The following is a 21,751-nucleotide window of genomic DNA, read 5'->3' on the forward strand; positions in this document are numbered from 1 at the left end:
ATAAACAGGCACTCGCAGCATTGCTTGCTGTAGTTGCAGGGCACTATAGACTGCTCAAGCTTAATATAAATATTAAGAGTCTGGTCTTCTGCCTTTACATGGTCAACTGAGTAGTACACTCTCTATAGTGACTGGCGGACATGCACATATACCCTTCGTTACTAGAAAAAATATTGAGTTGGCAAAATTTGTCCGGAGGTTTGACAATATAATTCAGATTCTGAATTTGGTACATGCTGGATCCGTTCCTCACATCTAATGGCTACTGGGTTTTCCCCTTTTCTTTCCCAAATGGACATAGTAATGTTGATGGAGGAGTTCATGGTGTGTAGCACAGTGGAGGCTCCTTTAAGCTCTACTGCTGTGAACTTGGGCAACACCATCCAGGGCTGTGGGAAGCAAAGGAAACAACTTCCCATTGTTCTCAGAGTACAATCCTGCTGACACACATTCCCATCAGGAGTATAATGGATGCCTTTCCTCCTTCCTCTGCCCTGCTGCTGAATCCATATCCTTGAATCAGGCTCTAGGGATCCTGGGCATCACATTTCCTGGGCTCCCGTTCAGCCTTCGGTGCTGCTCTGTGCGCTTGAAATAGCATCTAACATCTGTAATTCCTTGAAAGAGCACTCGCTGGTTCTCCGGCACCCCTAAAACTCTGCAAACCCCAGTGGCTGCTTAGATCTTTACTCCATGGGACCCTCCCGGAGTTTTGTTATTCACAATTTTGTTATCATTCACTCAAATAAAAACATACGGAAAAAGTTTGGCAGGACAGTTTATTGTCACAAAATAGTTAATAACAGAATAACTTATATAGTATGAACTAGAATGAAGTGTTTACTCTGTCTTTTTTTTAATTTTTAAAAACTCATATTGTTATGACAAAATCCCGTAGCTTGGGTCTCAAAAGTCACTGATGTAGGGAGGTCATTCACATAATGATGCAAATCGATATAAAGTATACTTCAACTGTTCATACAGTCATAACATATATTTCCAGCTTTTATGTCAATGCAAAACAGCCATTTTAAAAAAGTAAAAATATATATATTTATGTACAAAATATTTTTTTCGTATCAAATCATTTTAATTGTACACTTAAAAAAAAACAACCATTGCAAAATGCTATGTTACATCAAGACACATCCTACAAGTTACATTAAGGTTGCTACCTACTACGCGTCTAGATTATATTAGTGCAACTGGAACTGGCTATGCTTGAAGAGCTGTTTGCATACCTGAAAGTCAGCTTCACGAAGGGTTGGGTCCTCATTGCATTATATGGGGAACTGCCATAAATGGGCTAGGAAAGTGGGAAGGTCAGGTTATGGATGCAAAGAAACATATTGAAAGTAGAAAGTTATGAATAAAAATCTAGCAGGTTATCCATTCAAAGAACCAGTTAATGGAAACCTGCTTTATTTTAATCCAGTTGTGTTTTCTAAACTCAGTCTGTGTAAGGCAAACATATGAGCAAACCAGCAAATGTACAAGCATATTAAATTCAGTCTCATGCTGTTCTGAGTATAGAGCTCCCCTGCCACAAACTTCTAATTGGCAACCAAACAATAAAAGAATTCTTTTGCCAACCATTGAGAAAATTCAAAAGATTTGTGTATATCCAAAGGCATGCATAGGAATTGGGCTGCATTGGGTCGCAGGCTTTTTTCTTGATGAGTGAAGTTACACCAATCCTGTACAGTTGTACTTTGCCCTTCTCAAAAAGTCCTCATACAAAAATAAAAGTGGAATGAAGCAGGATTAGCAGCTTTTCTGAACCAAGAACCATTTACAGACCAGATTTAATCCATTTACTGTAATTTTTTAGACACAACATTCAATCCAGTTTAAGGAAAATAAACCAAGTTTCAACTTTGCTCTGAACTGAACTATGGACAACCACCTCTTTCCTTCCTCCAAATTCAATATACATTTCATTTGGATTTATTGCTTATTCAAGAGGTGAACTTGATTATAATATTTTTGCATGATTAAATGAAAATGCAGTCTATCTCCCCCAACCCCCTGATTGCATGCAATGAGCTTCTCTCAATGGCAGCCAACTGTAAAGATTTAACATGTTGTTTAGCACCCCCCTTTGACTTCAAATTGCTTCAGTGTGACACATTTGTTCAGTATTTCCAACCTAGTTCAGGCTTTTCACTCAAATCTATATATTATATAGGATTATATAGATTTCCACTATGCCTTTTTATAAAGTGAGAATTGTCTGATACATTCTGTACCAAAATAAAAACATCTTGGATGCATTTGGGCAATAAAAGTTTCTGTCATGTGAAGTTATTGAGATCTAGTCCCAGAATAAATAATAAACGGATGCACAAGTTCATTTGGTACCAGAAACAGAGATCTGCTTTGTTTACTTACGAAACAGTTTCAAATAAATCAAAATGAGCCTTGAGAAGAAAGAAATCCCTAACTGGATTTTACCAATGGCTTTTTTGCAGTCAGGACTCAGGAGTTCAACAGGTACTTATAATATTTAAACATTTGAATTACATAACAGTTAGGAAATGGAGCATTTTTCATCTGTGAGGCTTCAATATCCTTTGAGCTGCTCTCTTGTAATTTATTGAAGCCTCTGATAGCACAGAAAAAGTAATGTGAACAATTATTTTGGCCAATGTAAATTTTTACAGTAATTGCAAAGCATTTGAAGCAAGAACTGCTTTCAATCTCAGGTGAAACACTCCTTAATATAAATAAGCAGGATGTTCCTTAAATTATTTTAGTTCTTTTCTACAGTATTGCACTTATCAAAGTCGATTATGTTGGTGTTTTTTAAAAAAAATTGCAAATGCAGGCAAAAAACCCAATACATGCATAGCAACTTTTTATTCACGTGAGAGACCTGTGTGCATTGTGGGTGACACGGTGGACTTTTCCTTAATCAGATGTAGTGACTTAATTGCAAAGATGTACTAGCCTCTAATTCATACAAGGCAAATTATGCATCAAACAGTCAAGGGTTTGTTTCTCGCTCCCCTTTCAGAGGTCATCTTTAAACTGATCAGGATGCACTTTGAATTACATGCAAAGGTGAAGCATTATGGCATTGACACTTTGAGGCACAGCTGTCTTGGGCTGAGCCCACGTTCTAGCTTATTGTAAGAAAGCAAGGCACTTAACGTGTTATAGCAATACAGACGCTTAATGTGCAGTTTGATTAATACTATAAAATAAGTTAATAGTTTGGGTTTAAAAAAAATGTGGGGGAGTTCCTCCCCCCCATAATTTACATGCCCTTTATAGAACTGATTTTATACTTGACAAAACAAAACTTGAGCCTGAGGGAGCATTTCTTTATGACCATGATTTGGCAAAATTCCTTAGGAAGCTGTCTAGCCCAAGTGCCACCAAAATGAATGGGAGCCATGCGAGATTGCAGCTCCCATTCATATCAGTGGTGCTTGGGCTGGAGAGCTTCTCATGGGACTGTGCACTTGGATTTTTTCGCTGACCATGAGACAAAAGGAACACTCACTTCAGGTTCCGAATTCTGAGTTTAGGGTGGAAAAAGCTACAGCGTGAAAGAAGTCCTCTTGCAGTAAGAAGAAAAGTGACAGCTCTCTAAAACGGCGGTCCTAGTGGCACTTTGACAGTCTTTACTTCTGATATATGAGACGATTTCTGAATGATGCAGCTAGTTGTCCCCTGCAGTTTGTCTTTCCCTTGTGCAAGGTTTGTTAGGGCCATTGCTGCGTTGATCTCTTTCCAGTATGTTTCATCCCCGTTTGATCTCTTTCCATTAGCTGCACTAGAACCAAGCAACAAGAAACAGTGATCTGTACACATCATTATCCATTATGAAAATTATTATTCACTTGTTTATTATATTGAAAGGAAGGGAAGGTGGCATGGTATAGCCCGATATCAGATTTTGGAAGCTACACAAGGTTGGTACTAATTCGTGACTTGAGGCACTATGTGCACATTATATTGAAAAGCATTAAGTGTGATATCACATGCAACATAAAAAAACAGTATCTAACAAAACCAGATGAAAGAGGATAATGGAAGTCAGAGATAAGGCAAGACCAGACATCCTAAACAATTGGGCTGTTAAAATATGCCCCAAACCAACTTTTCTAGATTCACATATGTTCCTTCCTTCTTCTCCCTTCCTTCTCACATGGAGATGTAGTTAAGTTTGCTATCTGAATGCAGCCCTAATTTTTCAATTTTAACTTTCCAGAAAGAAAAGCAGGAAAAAAGAGTTATTTATTTGCTACAATTGGCTACAGTTTGTGGGGAGGGGGCACACATTTTTAAAACATTGATAAAACAATACCCTGCTTGTTAATTTACCAGGAAAGGGCACTGCAACCAACACTGACACACTTTCCCAAAAAAGTAGCAAAGATGTACATTGTCTAAAGGCAAAGTAGTAAAGTTGGGCAAAAGAAAATGGTACATGAAGGACAGATTGAGCACTCCTTTGTCTGTACCTGAATTAAGCAAGAACCAATTACTTTACAGAGCAAGTGGAACCCAATTGGATACATTTATCACATGATCCCTATTGATCCTGTTCTGTGCTCATCTGCACAGGTTGCAAACAAAGCACCAGGTTGCGTCTTCTAGCTCTTACATTAGTTTCTTGGGATATACAAGTGGCAAAGGCAACATTTACTCACCTTTCACACTTGTTAGAGCCATTCTCCAGAGTTTCTGAAAGGAGAGAATAAACCTGTTAATGTTCTTAAAAATCTTTTAAAAGCAATGTTGGATCATGCTAAACCAGGAATGTATATTCGATGGATGATAGGCTTAATTTATTTTGAATTGCTTTTACATAGGTTTTTAGACGAAAGACCTTAATAAATACCTAGGAATGATCCATTAAAACAGTGTTTACCAATGTGTCAGCCACAGGTATCCTTTTTTAATTTTATTTTTTATTTTTATTTTGAAAATTTTTAAATTATTTTTTATTTATACACACACACACACACACACACACGCACGCACGCACGCACACGCATATTAATTATAATAAAAAGTCATTAGTATCCTGACACTCATTTGCTTCTTCAGCAAAGGCAACGAGCCATTCCTGGCTTTCCTCCACAAAGAAATAGGAGGTATTTCAGAAGAAACCAGGAGGCGTCACTTTCATGTACACAGGAAATTCCCATTCCAAAATACCTGCTGCCATCACAGGAGGATACTTGGCTTACAGCTTCCTAACATGTTGTGATTGGCCCCAACAGGCTATGGCAGCCATTTTGTGGTGACACCCACTCCCCATTCTCAGGTTTCTGAAAATGCCCACTGGGGACCCTGGTATCAAACTTCCGTGGATGTGATACTGTCCTAAAGAAATCAGTTGTGTTTGTTCAGCCCCAAAATGTTAATTTTGAAACATATGAATGCGTGATTCAGGCAGCAGTCCTCAGCACTTAAGTCAATGGGATTTACTTTTTAGTATACATGATTGCTAGGTGCATATTGCCTAGTTTTGTTTGGCTTCCCACAGCCAAGCAATTTCTTCTCCCGCCTGAAAGCTGAGCTACAATCACAGATGAGCTGTAGCCCAGCTGTTTAAAAAAGCCCCGTTAAAGGGCAAATAGATGAGCTGAGTGAACCTCAGTACTGCTACTCTGAAGGTTCATCCCACTCTGTGGACTGGCTCCCCGTAGAGCTTTCAGACGGAGGCCCTGCCTGCAGCTGCCACACCGGCTCCTCTTTTAATCACAGCAAAGAAGGGTTTTTTTGCTCATTCTAAACAGAAAAGCCCTGAGTGCCCCAAGAGTTGTGCTCAGAATGAAAATGAAATTGTGGGCAGTCTCATTTTTTAAAAAAGCATGCTGTTTTCTACCCAGGGAAAAATCCCCATGTGGAAGCTGCCTATACTACACAGGAAAATCTACTTGTGAATAACTCTTGGAACACAGTGCTAGCTAGGTACCCAACAATTTGTGGATGTGGTGGCCCTGTTTTGGAGATTCCATGTTATTGGCTTAAAGACTCTCTGGGCTCTGCAGCACTGGAGAAGGGAATGCACAGTCCTGAATTAATGTTTTTATAAGAGGGCAAATGGAGACCAGGTAAGCTTGTTGATGGGGCTGGGGAGATAAAGCTGAAGAAAGGCAGCTGTGTCCTCCATTCATCAACATGTTCAGTGTAAGCAAACCCAGCTAGGAGGTGGGCAAGAAGGAGCATTAAGGAGCTGCAGCTCAGAGCTCCACCCAACGTCCCACATGTTCTGAGCAGCTGGATGTGACAATAACCCTTGATTCTCACTGACTTCACCACACAAATTAAGTTTCACAGTGTCATGCAAAGCGATTAACAGAGCAAGGCGCATATGGTAACTTAGAGGAATTTCTTCTTTAGTTATTCTGCAGAATGCTACAGTTTAAAGCTAAAAAATATCTACAGAGCTTACGGGGGTCCTTTTTTTAAATATTTTTTTTAAAAAAAGCCATTTTCCTCTCCCTCAAAAAATATGGTTATGCCAACGTTTTCCAAATTTCTGATAGTTAAGCAGCACTTATTTTTTCGTGAATTGAAATCAGAGGGTTCTCTAGCTAGAACTTTCTACATTTCTTTCGGAATGTTGCCATCAGGAGCATTTTCATTTCACCCTCATTCAGTTCATTCATTCAATTCCTTTTCCATCATCTTCACGCCATTTGCACCTTTTGCATCATATACACAACATTTATACACAATTGACGCAAAATTAACATTCAACCCTATATTACTGTAAAGAAGTTTCTTTGTAAGAGATGAACAATAATGAGAAAGAATATTTTATTGAAATACATGTGCTTCAATTCAGATATTTCCTTAATCAAGAACATCGGAGCTGGGTCCTGCCTAAGATTACCACTTGAGCAAGGGTCAGCGATTTTCATTGATCCCCCAGTAGACCTCCAACTCCCTCCCCAAACAATTTGTGGAGGGTCCCCCATCTCCCAGAAGCAACATTGGGGAGGCATTTTAACTCCAGGGGGATGGAAGAATGAAGTTGTACTTTTGGAGATGGAGCTCCTTGCAGAAATTTTAGATGGGATTCTCACCCTGGATGTTACTCATATTTGGCTGTACATCTAAGTTATGGCACTAAACTAGATTGGGGCAATTGAGACTGAAAGAATCGATCTGATACCAGATTTCCAAGACATGCTTCTCTCTGTAGGCCTGTGCATGCATGTTAACCAAATGCAACAATGTGGCTGGGAATCCAGATGTACTGATCACCAAGGTGTTAGAGCGGAACTACAAGTGACAAAAGGGACAGGTTGGACACTTGTCAGCTTCCCTCAAGTTTTGATGGGAAATGTAGGCAGCTTGGCGGAATGTTGGACAAGTGACAGTTGAAAAGCCCATTGGACAGCAGTCAGAGAGTCAAGCTGCAAGACCAGGATGCCTACATTTCCCATCAAAACTTGAGGGAAGCTGACAAGTGTCCAACCTGTGCCTTTTGTCACTTGTAGTTCCGCTCTTAGATTAGTTTTTTTAAGCAAGACAAATTCAGCTTGTAATTCATTGTCATACTCACAGGTTGCTTATTCATTTCAAGAAAAATAAAGGACCTATAAAGGAAAGGCAACCAGTGGGGGGGGGACCCAAAACCACACAACAAATTGCAGCACCAGAAAGGCTTTTCAGGAGGTATAGGGAGGGGTACTACAGATGAAGGGAAAGTAGTAACTATACTACATGTGAGCATGCAATAGGATCTTTGGATCCAACATGTCTGCATTGTAAGTAACCGTTGTGGCCATAAGAAGCCAAATAGGAATAGTCAATATGGGCACCATATTATTATTGGAGAGGCAGCCTTGCAGGATGCAGCCACTTTGAAAGACAGAGAGACCATTCTCTCAGGGTGGTGCCATTCATCCCCAAAGGAGGAAGTGATCTTTTTCTAGAGGCCCTGAGGATCAAAGAACCTGTTATGCAGCAACTGAAAAATGTTGTTGGCTGCAGCATCTCCCTCTCTCCTTGGCTCCAAGAACCTCACTGTTTCATTAACACCAGGGGAGTGCTATTTTTTCCTTGGTTAGGAAGGCCTCATCCTGTTTCCACCATTCACCTAATAAGACTAGAATGCCTGTTCCCTGTTGCTTCCAAGAGGATTATAAATCTCGTACTATTGGAATTCTACACACTATTAATAGAAGTTTGCAGCGTACAACAATATTAAAACTGTAGCATTCAGAGCCAAGACATTAGTCATTGGTCAATGGTAGCTTTAAGTCACCTCATGTCATTTTTCAGTGCCGCATATTTATTATATGCCAATCTCCACTTCAAATGCTGCATAGACACATTAATGTTGCAATGCTACTCTCATATCCAGCGTTTACAAACCAGGAAAATCCTACCAAGGACACCAGAAGAACTTAATTCCTTGTCTTTACAGAGGATGAGTCCAGTTTGGAATAATGCAAGCTTACATGCTTTTTCCTTAGATGTCTGATGGATGTCTGGAAATAATTTTGTAAATCCAGATTGTTTCTGGATCAGGGCTGGTCCACATTAGGCCCATGCTGACGTTTATGACATAGACTTGCCTGTCTTTTTGGGGTGGGGGGTGGAGTTAGGTTGGCCTTGCTTGGACCTTTTTGAAATCCATTCGGTCCCCTGAGAAGCTTGTCCTGATTTGTAGAATCTGCTTCTGGAATTTAGATTGTTCCAGATTTCAGCAGCATCTCTACTTATATGCAGCACTGCAAACGATGCCCCGCTGAACCGTCTCTTTATCATTCTTTATGACTTGCCGTTTCATGTTTCACATTTTAAAAACACTCTTCCCTTCCTGGTTATGGTGAGAAGATTCTCCCAAAGAGAGGGAAATGATCAGCTCGGCTGCACACATAACAGCCTCTTTGTGTGCTGTGTGTACAAAATACAGCAGAAAGGGACAGAGAGAGCACTCTTTTTTTCCTGATGACTTTCCAATATATTTCCTTGAGTAAATAGCACTGCGCAGACTTATCATTCACACTGCCTCCTGGGGACACAGCACCACACTCTCCTTTTGAGAGTTTATGCATTGCACACCACTCCAAGGAATATTAATTGTGCACAAAGAAACAGTGGAATTTTGCAAAAAATTAAACAATGGAATAATGCTGTTTTGAATTATGCCACAGCTGGGTTAAATAATGTAAGTGTTAAATAAGTCACTCATCCACCAATTGTACATCTCTGTGTTAGCCTTGCCAGATGTGTCTTGTTGTTTCTTTCTGTGAAGGGCAGTCCTTTGTAACAGAACAGGATACCCCTTGGTGGGATGCTCTGTCTGGCTCACTGTACCTTTTAAAAAGAGCACTGCAGCTGTATAGAACATTTTTGCTTATTCTGAAATGCGAATCTGCCGGTCTGAAGACTGCATGGTTATTTCAAACTGGCAGAAAAAAATGTGTGTATGATACCCACCATCTGTGGGCACCTTAAGCCTTTTCTATATGGGTGTTCAAAGACTACCTACCATATCAGAACCAAACTTTCACTGAGCTTAAGATTACTCTGGTAAAGCTATTGCTTGAAAATCATTTTTAAAAACTAAAAGCAAGGGTGGGAGGAGTCAGGGACTTGCTCTGTTTATGCTCTGGCTTTAAGGATGCAATCCTATACATGTTTAGCTGGAAGGACGCCTCAGTGAATACAATCTATTGAATCTAGGGATGTGTGTTTGTATAGTTACAGTCTGAATATATATCCAAAAATACCTTATCAATTTTTAAAATATATTTGGGTATATGGATAGAATTCAGGATTTTTAGGGATAATGGTAAATGGATCCCCCAAAATTCTAGAATATTTGGGAATATGTGGGAATATTTAAGGGCAGGATGTTAAAGTGTCCAGGTCTGGTTTTCTTCAGTTTTACAGTGACACAGTGTCTGTGTCAGTGTCTTCTTCCTAGATCTTGGTATCGGCCTGCCAGGTTGGTTTGGCTTGGATTCTCTCATTTGACATTGGCTGCGTTAGGCTTGCCATATTGGTCCATGGCTCTGTTGGGATCCTCTGGTTTGACATTGGTTCTGTTGGTGTTATTGGCTCTGTTTGTATTTGGAAGCTTTGGGCCAGTGGTTGCTCTTGTGTCTTTGGTTATTGGCTTCTTTGTCCTGGAGAAAATATGAAATATTTTCTCCATAGGAAAGAATGAAGAAATCAGATGGCTGGGGGCGTCTTGTTCATGGGTCCATAGATTTGGATCCCTTGCTCTAATCTACTTGAAACCGGGGTGGGGGGGTCTTTAGTGGATAGGTGCCCGGCAATTTTTGTACTATTTGCTTGAAAAGATGCCACTCCAGCACCCCAGAAATATTCCCCCATAGGGAGAATAACCAAATAACTTGGAATATCAGTATTTATACCCAGGGCTTTTTTTTTCTGGGAAGAGAGGTGGTGGAACTCAGTGGGTTGCCCTTGGAGAAAATGGTCACATGGCTGGTGGCTCCACCCCCTTATCTCCAGACAGAGGGGAGTTTAGATTGTGTGGAGGGCAATCTAAACTCCCCTGTGTCTGGAGATCAGGGGGTGGGGCCACCAGTCATGTGACCATTTTCAAGATGTTCCAGAACTCCGTTCCACCATGTTCCAGCTGAAAAAAGCCCTGTGTATACCCTTCCTGAAATAAAAAATAGTACACATTCCTATTTGTGTCTTCCCACTCCTCTCAGATAAACATAAGGCCCTCCTCAAGCAGGAGTCTTTCTTCTGCTGGAGAAAGGCTCTGCATTTAGCTGAGGAGAATAGCAGGATACAACCCAGTCTTACTTCCGAATAAACACGCATAGGATTGGGCTTTATATCATGCCGGGTAGCACAGAATATAGATTCCAGTGGTTGTTTTTTTTTAACAAAACATCAACCTCCATGTTAATTATGTAGTTTTTGGCACTATTTTCCAGAAAATGCAAGTTTCTGTGGCATTCCAAAAAAATGGAGACTGTTGACAATCAGAAGAAAACGTTGACAATTCCGCATGCATCTCATGATGACTGCTGGACATTATGGAATAACTGCTTTGTTGATTTGTGTAAATAACATTGCTACTGTGCTAACAGAGTTCTTCACTGTGTTTATTTGGTTTATTTTCTTCATCCCCTCACGTGTAGTTCACTACCATTTGTGTTGTCTGTTTTCCTGTGAGGGTGCCTCTTTGTTTGTTTGGACATTATGGAATTGTCAGGAAGCCCAACAGGCAGCAGGTGCTAACTTTTTCATACAGGGACAGACACAAACACACAGAGGGAGCTGTGACATCCTTAGGGCCAAGCTACAAGTGACGAATGACACTTGAACGGCAAGGGAACAGACTCACGTGTATTCCTCCCTGTTCACTTGCACTCCACTTGTGCTCCACTTGATCACGTGAGTCTGTTCACTTGCTGTTCAAGTGTCATTCATCACTTGTAGCTTGGCTCTCAGAGAGCTGGAAGCTGGCTTTTCTATCAGGTGTACCACATCTCAGTTCTCCATTTCAGCACTTGCTCATTTCAGAACTGGAGAAGAAACTATTCACCCCTCATTTCTTTTGCCAGGGTTTCCCTAGCCCCTTTTATATCTTCTCCATATCTTCAACAGTGAGAAATAACAGGCTTTACTGCAAGGGCACAGGTTGCTCCATGCTGTCACCTGGTTTCTTCCAGGTCCTCCATCCTGCCATTCCTTGCTTCAGTCTTCTTCAGCTCCACAAAAGTTGTACATACAACACAACCATTTACAATTTTGAAAGCAGCAATGACTTCCTCTGTGATTCCTCTGCAAGCATTTCATGAGAGGCTTGGAACAGCAAGAAGTGGGGCAGTAAAACATGGGTGGAGAACAAACCCCAGACAGGATGATGTTTTATAAGCTTCATGAACATATGAACATATGGCATTAGTCCATGTATCTAAGTATTGATAAATGGACCAATGGCATAAGGCAGCTTCAAATGTTAAAGAGCAATCTTAGCAATTCTGGGGCCCCAGGCAAAAGCCCAGGTTGGAACCCTGCAATCCCTCCTGGACCACCCCAGAATCAAGCAAGGGGCAGCCCTTGCCTATCACAAGGCAGGCACATGGTAGGGTTGCCAGGTCCCCCTGCTCCCCCAGCAGGAGATCAGGGGCCCGGCACTTACTTTGCTGTGTTCCTGTTCACGTGCACACACTCCCGGCTTGCACAATGGCAACACTTCCAGCAAATGCCATCATCATGCAGGTCAAAGGGCAGCCTGGGAGTGCTTCTGCACTCACCAGGGGGCCAAATCGGGCCCACTGCGGGGCGCGATTCAGCTGAATCGGGCTGCTGTGGGCACGGGAGCGCGCTGTGCCACCCAGGGGCATGCTGTGTCAACCAGGGGTGCCCCCCCAGTGCCTTCCCTCTGACCAGGTAAGCAGGGGTAGGGGTGGATGGTGGGAGCAGGGGATCCCTCCTGGGCAGGGGAACGGCACCTCGAGCACATGGTGGTTGCTAAGCTGCCTTCCCCCCAAGCCCTAGAGAGGTTGAAGGTGGGCACATGGCAGCCAGCTGCTTCTTTCCCCCTTTACTGGGCCTGCGCTTGGGGGCCTGCCCAGCCTGGGGCCTCGGGCAGCTGCTCCAGATGTCATGTGGCTATAACTCTCTCTGTTTAGGAAACGTACAGAATGCCACCATGTTTGCAGTTTCTCTTCTACCCATTTTTACCTGCTCCACTCCTGTCTACATTAAGTGGAAACATCTCTCCAGGATTTCAGGTGGGGCCAGGTCTTAGCCCAAACCTGCTACCCTTTAGCTGGAGATTCCAGAGATGGACCTTGGAACCTTCTGCATGCAAAGCATACGTTCGGCTTCCGAGCTGTGTCCACTCCCTTGTGGGCACTCCAGAGCTCATACAAAAATTTCTATTGGCTTCTTCAAGAAGTAAGAGGCTTAAAAGGGAAGTACATCCCAGAAGAAAGAGAATGTAAAGTACATATTGTGTCAGATGTTTGGCAGCTCACTGAGTGGTTCAGATTTTCATATCAAATCTGGCACAAAGTCTCACGACTGTTTCTCTTCCCATCTCGTGTGAACTGGATTTTGTTGCTTTTGGAAATCACTATGTTGACCCAAAGTTTCTAAATAATCTAAAGGAGGAAAAAGAGTGGAAAGAAGAAAACAGTAGGACGTGGCTGAATGACACACAGAATTTACATTGATGATTTAGTGGCGATTTAGTGCAATTTGCTGGGTTACTCACAGTTCTTCCAAACCACAGTTTACAGGCACGCACAAGGTATGCAGTATATCGCTTCATAAAGAGACAGTGAAGGGCAACGTTGAATTAACTTGAGCTCATGCAGTCTTATTGTTTGAATAGAACTGACACAAGGAAAATATGTGTCTGCGGGCTCAAAACACATAGCCCACAGAAAAGGTACAAAAAAGGGCTTTAAAAATAAAACGTTTGAATGAAGGATATGCATTCATTTGTTTTTTTTTATTCAGCCTCAATCCTACCCTCCTGCTGTCTTACCCTGGGCGGCTAAAAGCCAGCCTGAACTTCTAGGACCCTCCAAGAACACAATGTTCTGCATTCAAGGTGGAGCCACTGAGAATTTGCCCCAACACAACTTTTTTGTGGCCCTAATTGGGTAATGAATTTAAGAAGACATTCTTACAGAATGTGATGAGATAGACATTCAGAATAGAAATGAATGACAGAGCATGGTAACCTCCCTGGAATTCAATAATAAATATTGCAGTACTTCAGCCAGTTTCAAAGGGAAGGTCCAGAGAGAAGATGCTGACTTGGAAACTATACATGGATCTGTAGCATAGTGGTTAAGTGGTTGGGCCATGAATTGGCACTCTGCTGGTTTGAATCTCACTGTTGCCATGAACTCAGCAGGTAGTCTTGGGTAAGCCAGTCTTCTCAGTCCCAGCTCCCCCGCTGTATTGTGGGGATAATAATAATAATAATAATAATGTTGTTCAGTGGTGCACTAATCTGTCTAGAAGAGTGGTATATAAATGCACTGATGTTGTAGTTGTTGTAGTTTTTGTTGTTATACTATCATACCAGGACTCAACAGAGACTGGGGTTGGTTAACGCCCTACAAAACTTAAATGTCACTTTTTACAGGTTTATGCAAACTATTCCTATTCATCATATTTTGCTAATTTGGCAACAGTTGGAATTGGTCTTCAAACATTCTGACTGGATCATGTATTCTTTTAACTGGATCATCTGCACCCTCCAACATCATGCAACGGTAACGGAGGGCCTAATGGAGGATCTCACCCACGTCTTCCAGGTTCCTGTCAAGTGATGCATGTTGGGAGTTCCCTGCTGAAACTTTGATCTTCAGGCTTAACAGAGGGATCTAATTGGCCATTGTGGGAAACAGGTTGCTGGACTTGATGGACTTCCGGTCTAATCTATCAGCTCTCTTCTCATGTTATTACAATTGTTTTTGTGACCTGCCCCAACGTATGAAATGGAGCTTTGGTCACTTAAGGTCCTCTCGAAGGGCAGGAACCCTATTTACACTGCCTTGATTTCTCTGATGGAAAAACGGTAAGTTCAAAATGCAACCAACAGAAAAAGCAGCAGGTCCTCAATACAGACTGTACAAAAAACAAGAAAAAGACCAAAGGAAAAACGTAAACATGTCATGCAGCTATTGTTTGGTAAATACCATATACAGAAATATATTAAAACTTCACAAGATTTTTGTATTGTGTACTTGTTCCAGACTTTTATTGGATTTATACCAAAGAACTTTCCAGTTAAGGCAACACAGCATCACAAGACATGGAATTGCCAAGGGAAGCAGATGAACACCAATCCAAGGCCTGAATAGGATGTATAGTAGCCAGAATAATGGATAATTAGATCTTCAAAGATATAAATTTAGCATTGAACCTGCAAGAGGATCAAACTCGGATAATTACAGATTAGAATGTGAAGCAAATCACTCTCTTTTTGCACATGGTATTCATCACAGAGTTTGTACCTTTCTTTTAAATACAGGCTAAACAGGCAACACATAAATAAATATGCCCTCCCTGTATGCACTAACAGATAGGGGAAGACAACTGGAGCCAACATGTCCCATAAGCACAACAGAAACATTAAAAAACAAATATAAATATGAGACAGTCATACTTTGACTCCAAAGAATCCAGCCAAGAGTCACATTCCCTCTTCTGTCTTATTTTAGAAAATGGTGAGAACTTTTACAATCTAAAATAGGCTCTTAAAGAGTATAAAGAGGCAGGATAAGTATGACTATAGGTTCCAATTGTGTTTAGTTTTTTAAAGAATGAGGAGAGAAGGGAGTAGATTTCTTAGCCATATTTTATTGCTAATGCTGACATTATAGCAGTAAACATGATTTACTTCTATCAGCTGGATGTGGGAGCAGATCCTATATTATGCTGAGAACCAGACGATTTAAAAACTTCTTCACACAAAATGTTTCAGAACAAGAGAAACTGCTGCAGTTTTCCTATCCTCCTCCTGCCCCCCCATCCCCATACATCAATAAAATGAAAAACTCGCACTTGCATCTTTCAAATATCAGGGCGACAATCCAGAAGAAAGTTAGGCACATTTTAAACCACCAATATGATTAACTTTCTTTATGCTCAACTCTGTGTTGGATGACAGCCCAGATGTAAAAGTGACTTAAACAAAAAACAGAATGAAATGCAATTTGCAAAGCACTGTGCACATTTAGAGTGTCCATTAAAAAGTACAATATAATGATAATTACAGATGGGGTTCCAGGGGGAGGCAGAGTGCAGGACAGGACAGAGAAGGGAAAAAGACAGCGACATATTTTCTTCCAAAATGTTGCTTTAGAGGTCCGGTTGCCACCATGCATCTTTGTAACTCCATTTTTCAAAAATTGCCACATTTTGTGGTCTAGACAGCTCCCTTTGCAAGCACCTGATGCAATTCTAGTATGTAAACTTCTTTATTCATCTACTAGTCTGATGCTGGGCGAGTAATTTAAAAATGTAGATTTCAGAGGAAGATAATACATGGCATTTGTTATCACCGGGAATCAAGGAATCTGTACACTGTAAATGCTAAATAAGTATATGAGTATCCTGCCTTGGAATCCCTTTTTCACTGTAACGGATGAAAATACTTGCTATAGATGCACAATTCATTTGAATGGTAGAAAATAGGCAAAAGCCCATAACTAAGTGGAATTGAAGGATTTCTCCTTTGGCAAAGTATGTGAAACTGAACACAAATACAGTGCAAATGAGAATCAGAATCACTGAACAAATATTTGCATGGAATGCCTTGTCAGAACTGGCACACCACTGTTAATTTGATCTTCGCTTTTAACGTTAGTCTTTCTGACAAGCAAACAGACTTTGCAGATGTCAGTCAGCTACTCCATCATTCTTTAACAAATGCTGGCGCAAGTCCATATGCCTGAAGAGTCTAATGGAAATGGGCTTTCCTCTCTGTTATAGACCACATTTCTCAGAGACATTCGCTTCTGAAGAGGCAGTGCCTTTGAGGAAGAAGAGTGTGGTGAAACAGGGCAACAGTGGCAAAGGAGAAAGAACCATTCACACACGCTGGGGGTATGTGTAAAATAAAACTAAGATTGTGTGATGATGATGAGTGAAATACTTCTCAGGTCCTTTGTAAAAATATTCAGAATTTTTGAGGTCAAAAGAGCACCACGTTTGTTTTATGAAACATGGACCCTTTTCATCCAAATTTATATTCAACAAGTGGGGAGCCACTCATTCCCCCCTCCCTCATTATCTCCTCTTTCCCTTCCTTGAAAAGCCCCCATAGCCTTTTCCTGCTTCTTTCTCACCTTCCCACTCACTCATAAACCTACCTTTTATCTGCCCCCATCTTCAGCTATATTATTTAATTTATACCCCACCTTTCTCCACAATGGGAACTCAAAGCAGATTATACCATTCTCTTTTCCACTATTTTATCCCCCAACAACCCCATGAGAAGGTTCCATTGAAAGTGAGTGACTGGTCCAGCGTCACCCATTCATGGCAAAGTAGGGGTCCATACCTGGGTCTCCCAGATCCTAGTCTGAAATTCTAACCACTACACCAAATTGGCTTTCGTGAGGTGAATGTTGTTGAACGGTAGCAAGCAGCTAGGCTTCAGTGAATCATGCCAGTCACATGGTAACGAGCTGCCCAGTGGTTCCACAGTGGTTCCTGGCCACAATGAGTCCTCTCTCAAAGGCTAAACTTCCCTAGAAAGGAACCTACCCCATCCCCCTACCTTTTACTAACAGAAACTAAGTCTTGAAGGCTGAGGACATTCGTTTCTTAAAGCTACAGGTGCTGCTTCCATGATGAGGAGGGGAGTTAGTCCCCAGTTTTGTTTTGTTTTTCATTTTTCAGATTTTTCTGTATACCTGGGACATTTTTCAGGTTTGTAGAAAGCTATGTCTTGTCTTTTCATGGCCCAGTGTCTGGATTATGTATCCACAAATCTGGCCGTGTTTGGAATGAGAGAGAGAGAGAGAGAGAGAGAGAGAGAGAGAGAGAGAGAGAGAGAGAGAGAGAGAGAGAGAGAGAGAGAGAGAGAATATATATGTCTCAATATATGACAATATATATATGCAGGGCTTTTTTTCTGGGAAAAGAGGAGGTGGAACTCAGTGGGTTGCCCTTGGAGAAAATGGTCACATGGCTGGTGGTCCCACCCCCTGATCTCCAGACAGAGGGGAGTTGAGATTGCCCTCTGCGCCGCCAAGCGGCGCAGAGGTCAATCTAAACTCCCCTCTGTCTAGAGATCGGGGCAGGGCCACCAGCCATGTGACCATTTTCAAGAGGTTCCGGAACTCCGTTCCCCTGTGTTCCCCCTGAAAAAAGCCCTGTATATATGACAATATATATGTCTCAATATTTGACATGATACAAATATTTGTTCTGGAGAAAATTGGAAACCTTTCCATTTAGACAGATTGTTTTATTTTTATTTTTTTCTATATTATGTATGTTTTGTTATTAATAATAATATAATAATAACATTCGATTTATATACCGCCCTTCAGGACAACTTAATGCCCACTCAGAGCAGTTTACAAAGTATGCCATTATTATCCCCACAACAACACACCCTGTGAGGTGGGTGGGGCTAAGAGAGCTCCAGAGAGCCGTGACCCAAGGTCACCCAGCTGGCTTCAAGTGGAGGAGTGGGGAATCAAACATGGTTCTCCACATTAGAGTCCCGCGCTCTTAACCACTACACCAAACTGGCTCTCATTTGTTGATTAGTTGTTTTTGTTTTATTAGTATGTATGTAATTGTAGTCTTCTTAGGTTTGTTCTTTAATGATATAAAACTCTCAGTTAAAAAAAGAGAATGAGATATACTGATCACACAGATGTTGAGCCCCCATCTAAGTGTGTGAAAATCAGTTGAATAGCAGCAAGTGTTCCAAAACAGGTTGCCCTGATTTAGAATTAAAAATACAGATTTTTCAGGACTTCCTTGATCATTCCTGCTAAGAATGTGCAAGTTTTGCATTTCTAATCCATTTAGAAGATGGTTTCAATTTAGGTTAATCATCAAAATTGTCAAATCCAACGAACAAGTCCCAAACACTTTGGGGGGAGGGGGGGTTGGGGGAGAATGGGAACCCTTTTCGGAGGCTAAGGAATCTATCACCATGACATAGGTGCCATTTCAGAAATAAAATGCATTTTTTTCTTCTGCCATGGTTCACAGGATGGTATCATGGGATGGGATTGTATGTGCATATGGAGTGGCACTTCACTAGTCTGTATAGAGATCACAGAAATAATATTTCCTGGATAAAAGAAGCAGCTAAGTTCCCTGTCATATGAACAGCTGTACAGGAAAAAGAATGGCACATCTTGAGATTCCAAGAGTGATCCTAGAAACATTTTAAAGAACAAACCAAAACAAGTGAATTCATAGGTTAGAATACATGGACAAACTCACACAATGCAAACTTACATCTTTCTAAGTCCACTGACTTAAATGGACTTAAACGGATGTAACTCTGTTTACGATTGCACTGCTAACCATGGATTGGAGTAGGGAAAATGAGCTTGGAGAGACTCTTAGCCAACTACTCAAGCCTTCATAAAAGACAGTCTAAAATACCTGTGGTTCGAGTCATGGGATAGAATCAATATAAGGCAACTTCTTAAATGCTTTTGGTACAGCTAACGAAAAATACTCCAATATCTTCCAGCATGCTTCGATTCAGCGCTGTTGACGTAGTTGTAACTTGACAAAGTCTGCCTCTAATTATACATAGCAGTCATCTGACCACAGATAAATAGATATTACACAAATCTTTGGAGGGAATAATATTTGGCTACTATAACTTTTGGAATTATTCACTCCACATCCTGACCTTAGAACACCAAAAAATGATTCATAATGTTTTTGGATTTGAGCATAAATATTTTTACTGAACAAAGAGATTGGCTTCTTTGACCTCTGTGGATTTTTATGCTGCATGCATTACTGTGAATAATAATGTCTTTATTTTGGGGACATTATACATTTGTTAAAGACCTTGGTAGAAAAAACAACCTCAGATTAACGACTATCAATGGCCGTTTTCCACTGGCTTTCATGGTAACAAGCTCAAAATTTATACAGCAAACAGAATGGAATGTCATAAGGGTGACAACTTCTTAAAAGAAAGTTTCCATATCATACAGGCCCTTGTAACTATAAATGACTTGGCTATCTCTAGAGAACAGAACCTAGAGTAAAATCTATGATCGTGATAAGAGCTGAAGCAACTGCACCTTGTCATGGTTCATAGATGTGTATTTTAAGAACTTATTTACAGTGGAAAAATGTTATTTCTCTTGTACTCTTGGATGATACAACAGAAACCTGACAAAGGGAGCCCGAGTCTCAAAAGCTTATAACATGGGAACCTTTTTTGTCTTTAAGGTGTTACCAGACCCAAATCTTGCTTCTCTTCACACCAAGCAAATGCTGATTCGAAGGCACAATGACATGCATGTTTGCTAGATGCTTCGTCAATGGAAACAGTTCAGTGTTAATTCTTCATACTTTAATTCACAGCAAATACTTATGAGAATGGTAGTATTCTAATACTGCAACTTTCTGAATTTGCAATCCCAGTGGAAAATGGTGGCAGTGACAACCTGATGGGGGGAAATCCACATATGCTGAAATCAAAACCAAGGCTGCCACTGAATGTTGTGGTTCTGGAGTGTACCCAAAGCTCTTTTCCATTTAAAATAATATCTTGATTCTCCAGGATTGGTAAAACACACATACTGAAAGGCAATACAGTTGATTTTGGTCTTGCCTAATTAATTTTTTCTTAGTAACCCCATGACCCACCAATGTGTTTTAAATTTATTTATTTATTTATTTATTTATTTATTTATTAAACTTCTATCCCACCCTCCCCGCAAGCAGGCTCAGGGCAGGCTACAACAGTCAAACAAAAATTTACATTAAAAACTTCAATAAAACCAAAGAATTAAAACCACGTCCAGACAGCGACCTTACACCCCATCCCTGCCAATAATTCACAAAGGGGTGGGCAAAAAGGAGGGGGAACAGGTGTTTCAGTCAGCTGTAACTCATATGGGGGGGCAGATGATCATACGGCCCCCTGACAGGAGGCCAGTTGGGAGGCTTTCCGATGACTATTGGACCCGCCTCAACTATATGCCTGGTGGAACATCTCAGTCTTGCAGACCTGCCGGAATGATAGAAGATCCTGGCGGATCTACGTAAGCAAGAGTGTACACTCAGAACCTATTAAAATGTAAGGCAAGGAATCTTGATCTGGAGCATGCACACTTAAGAAAATATGAAGCGCCAAGGCATACCCACAGTTCAGCATTCTGAGCAAGAATACCAGCAACCAGCAAGTACTAGATGGTCTACCAGAAATGAGACCATGGCCCCTTGGCACACCACAAGCTACATTCCCCTTTGTACAACCATCAGCCACCAACTGCCAGTGTTCACTGGATGAAACTAAGGTCCCTTCTCACCTAGCATTTTGTCTCCAACAAATCCTCACAAGCAGGTTATGACAGGAGATAGCCACCATCTTCAGTCAGAAGCATACTACGAGCCAAGCTACAAGTGATGAATTACACTTGAATGGCAAGTGAACAGACCATGTATTTCTCCCTGTTCACTTACCATTCACTTGCGCTCCACTTGATCACTATGCAATCAAGTGGAGCGCAAGTGAATGGCAAGTAAACAGGGAGGAATAAACGTGAGTCTGTTCACTTGCCATTCAAGTGTAATTCGTCACTTGTAGCTTGGCTGTAAGAGAATTACACTTGTCTGGCAAGTGAACAGACTCACGTTTATTCCTCCCTGTTTACTTGCCATTCACTTGCTCTCCACTTGATCAAGTGGAGCACAAGTGGAGGGCAAGTGAACAGGGAGGAATACATGTGAGTCTGTTCACTTGCCAGGCAAGTGTAATTCGTCACTTGTAGCTTGGCTATAAGTCTCTACAGGGAGAGTGTTCTTCATTATTATAGCTAGCAGATGTATTTTCCATGAATCTACTGGGGGTGGTGGTGGTGGTTTGCCATCAGCGAATCCCTTGGCAATCAGTTCCAAAAGTTGCTTGTTAGTTCTGTGAACTACCATCTTTTCTTTGTTAATAAACTAGTGTCAATCAATTTCATAGGATATTTCACGTTCCAGTGCTTTGCCAAAGAGAAAACAATTTCTCTCTTTCTGTTCACCCTTTGGCCCATTTATAAATTTATACCTTTCTGTCATCTCCCTACAGAATTCACATTTT

General features: G+C 41.1%; 1 protein-coding gene across 1 annotated transcript in view; it reads right to left on the bottom strand.

Annotated features, from left to right (window-relative positions):
* Positions 1-761: 761 nt before the first annotated feature.
* MKX (mohawk homeobox) overlaps positions 762-21,751 on the bottom strand; it is a 73,247-nt gene continuing 52,257 nt past the window's right edge. The window contains exons 5-6 of the mRNA XM_054991663.1: positions 4,662-4,695; positions 762-3,781 (exon numbers count right to left, since the gene is read on the bottom strand). Of these exons, the coding sequence (XP_054847638.1) occupies positions 3,595-3,781; positions 4,662-4,695 (221 nt within the window). The 3' untranslated portion in view covers positions 762-3,594. The remainder of the gene's footprint in view (positions 3,782-4,661; positions 4,696-21,751) is intronic.

The sequence above is a fragment of the Eublepharis macularius genome, chromosome 11 (assembly GCF_028583425.1).
Source record: "Eublepharis macularius isolate TG4126 chromosome 11, MPM_Emac_v1.0, whole genome shotgun sequence".
NCBI classification, from domain to species: domain Eukaryota; kingdom Metazoa; phylum Chordata; class Lepidosauria; order Squamata; family Eublepharidae; genus Eublepharis; species Eublepharis macularius.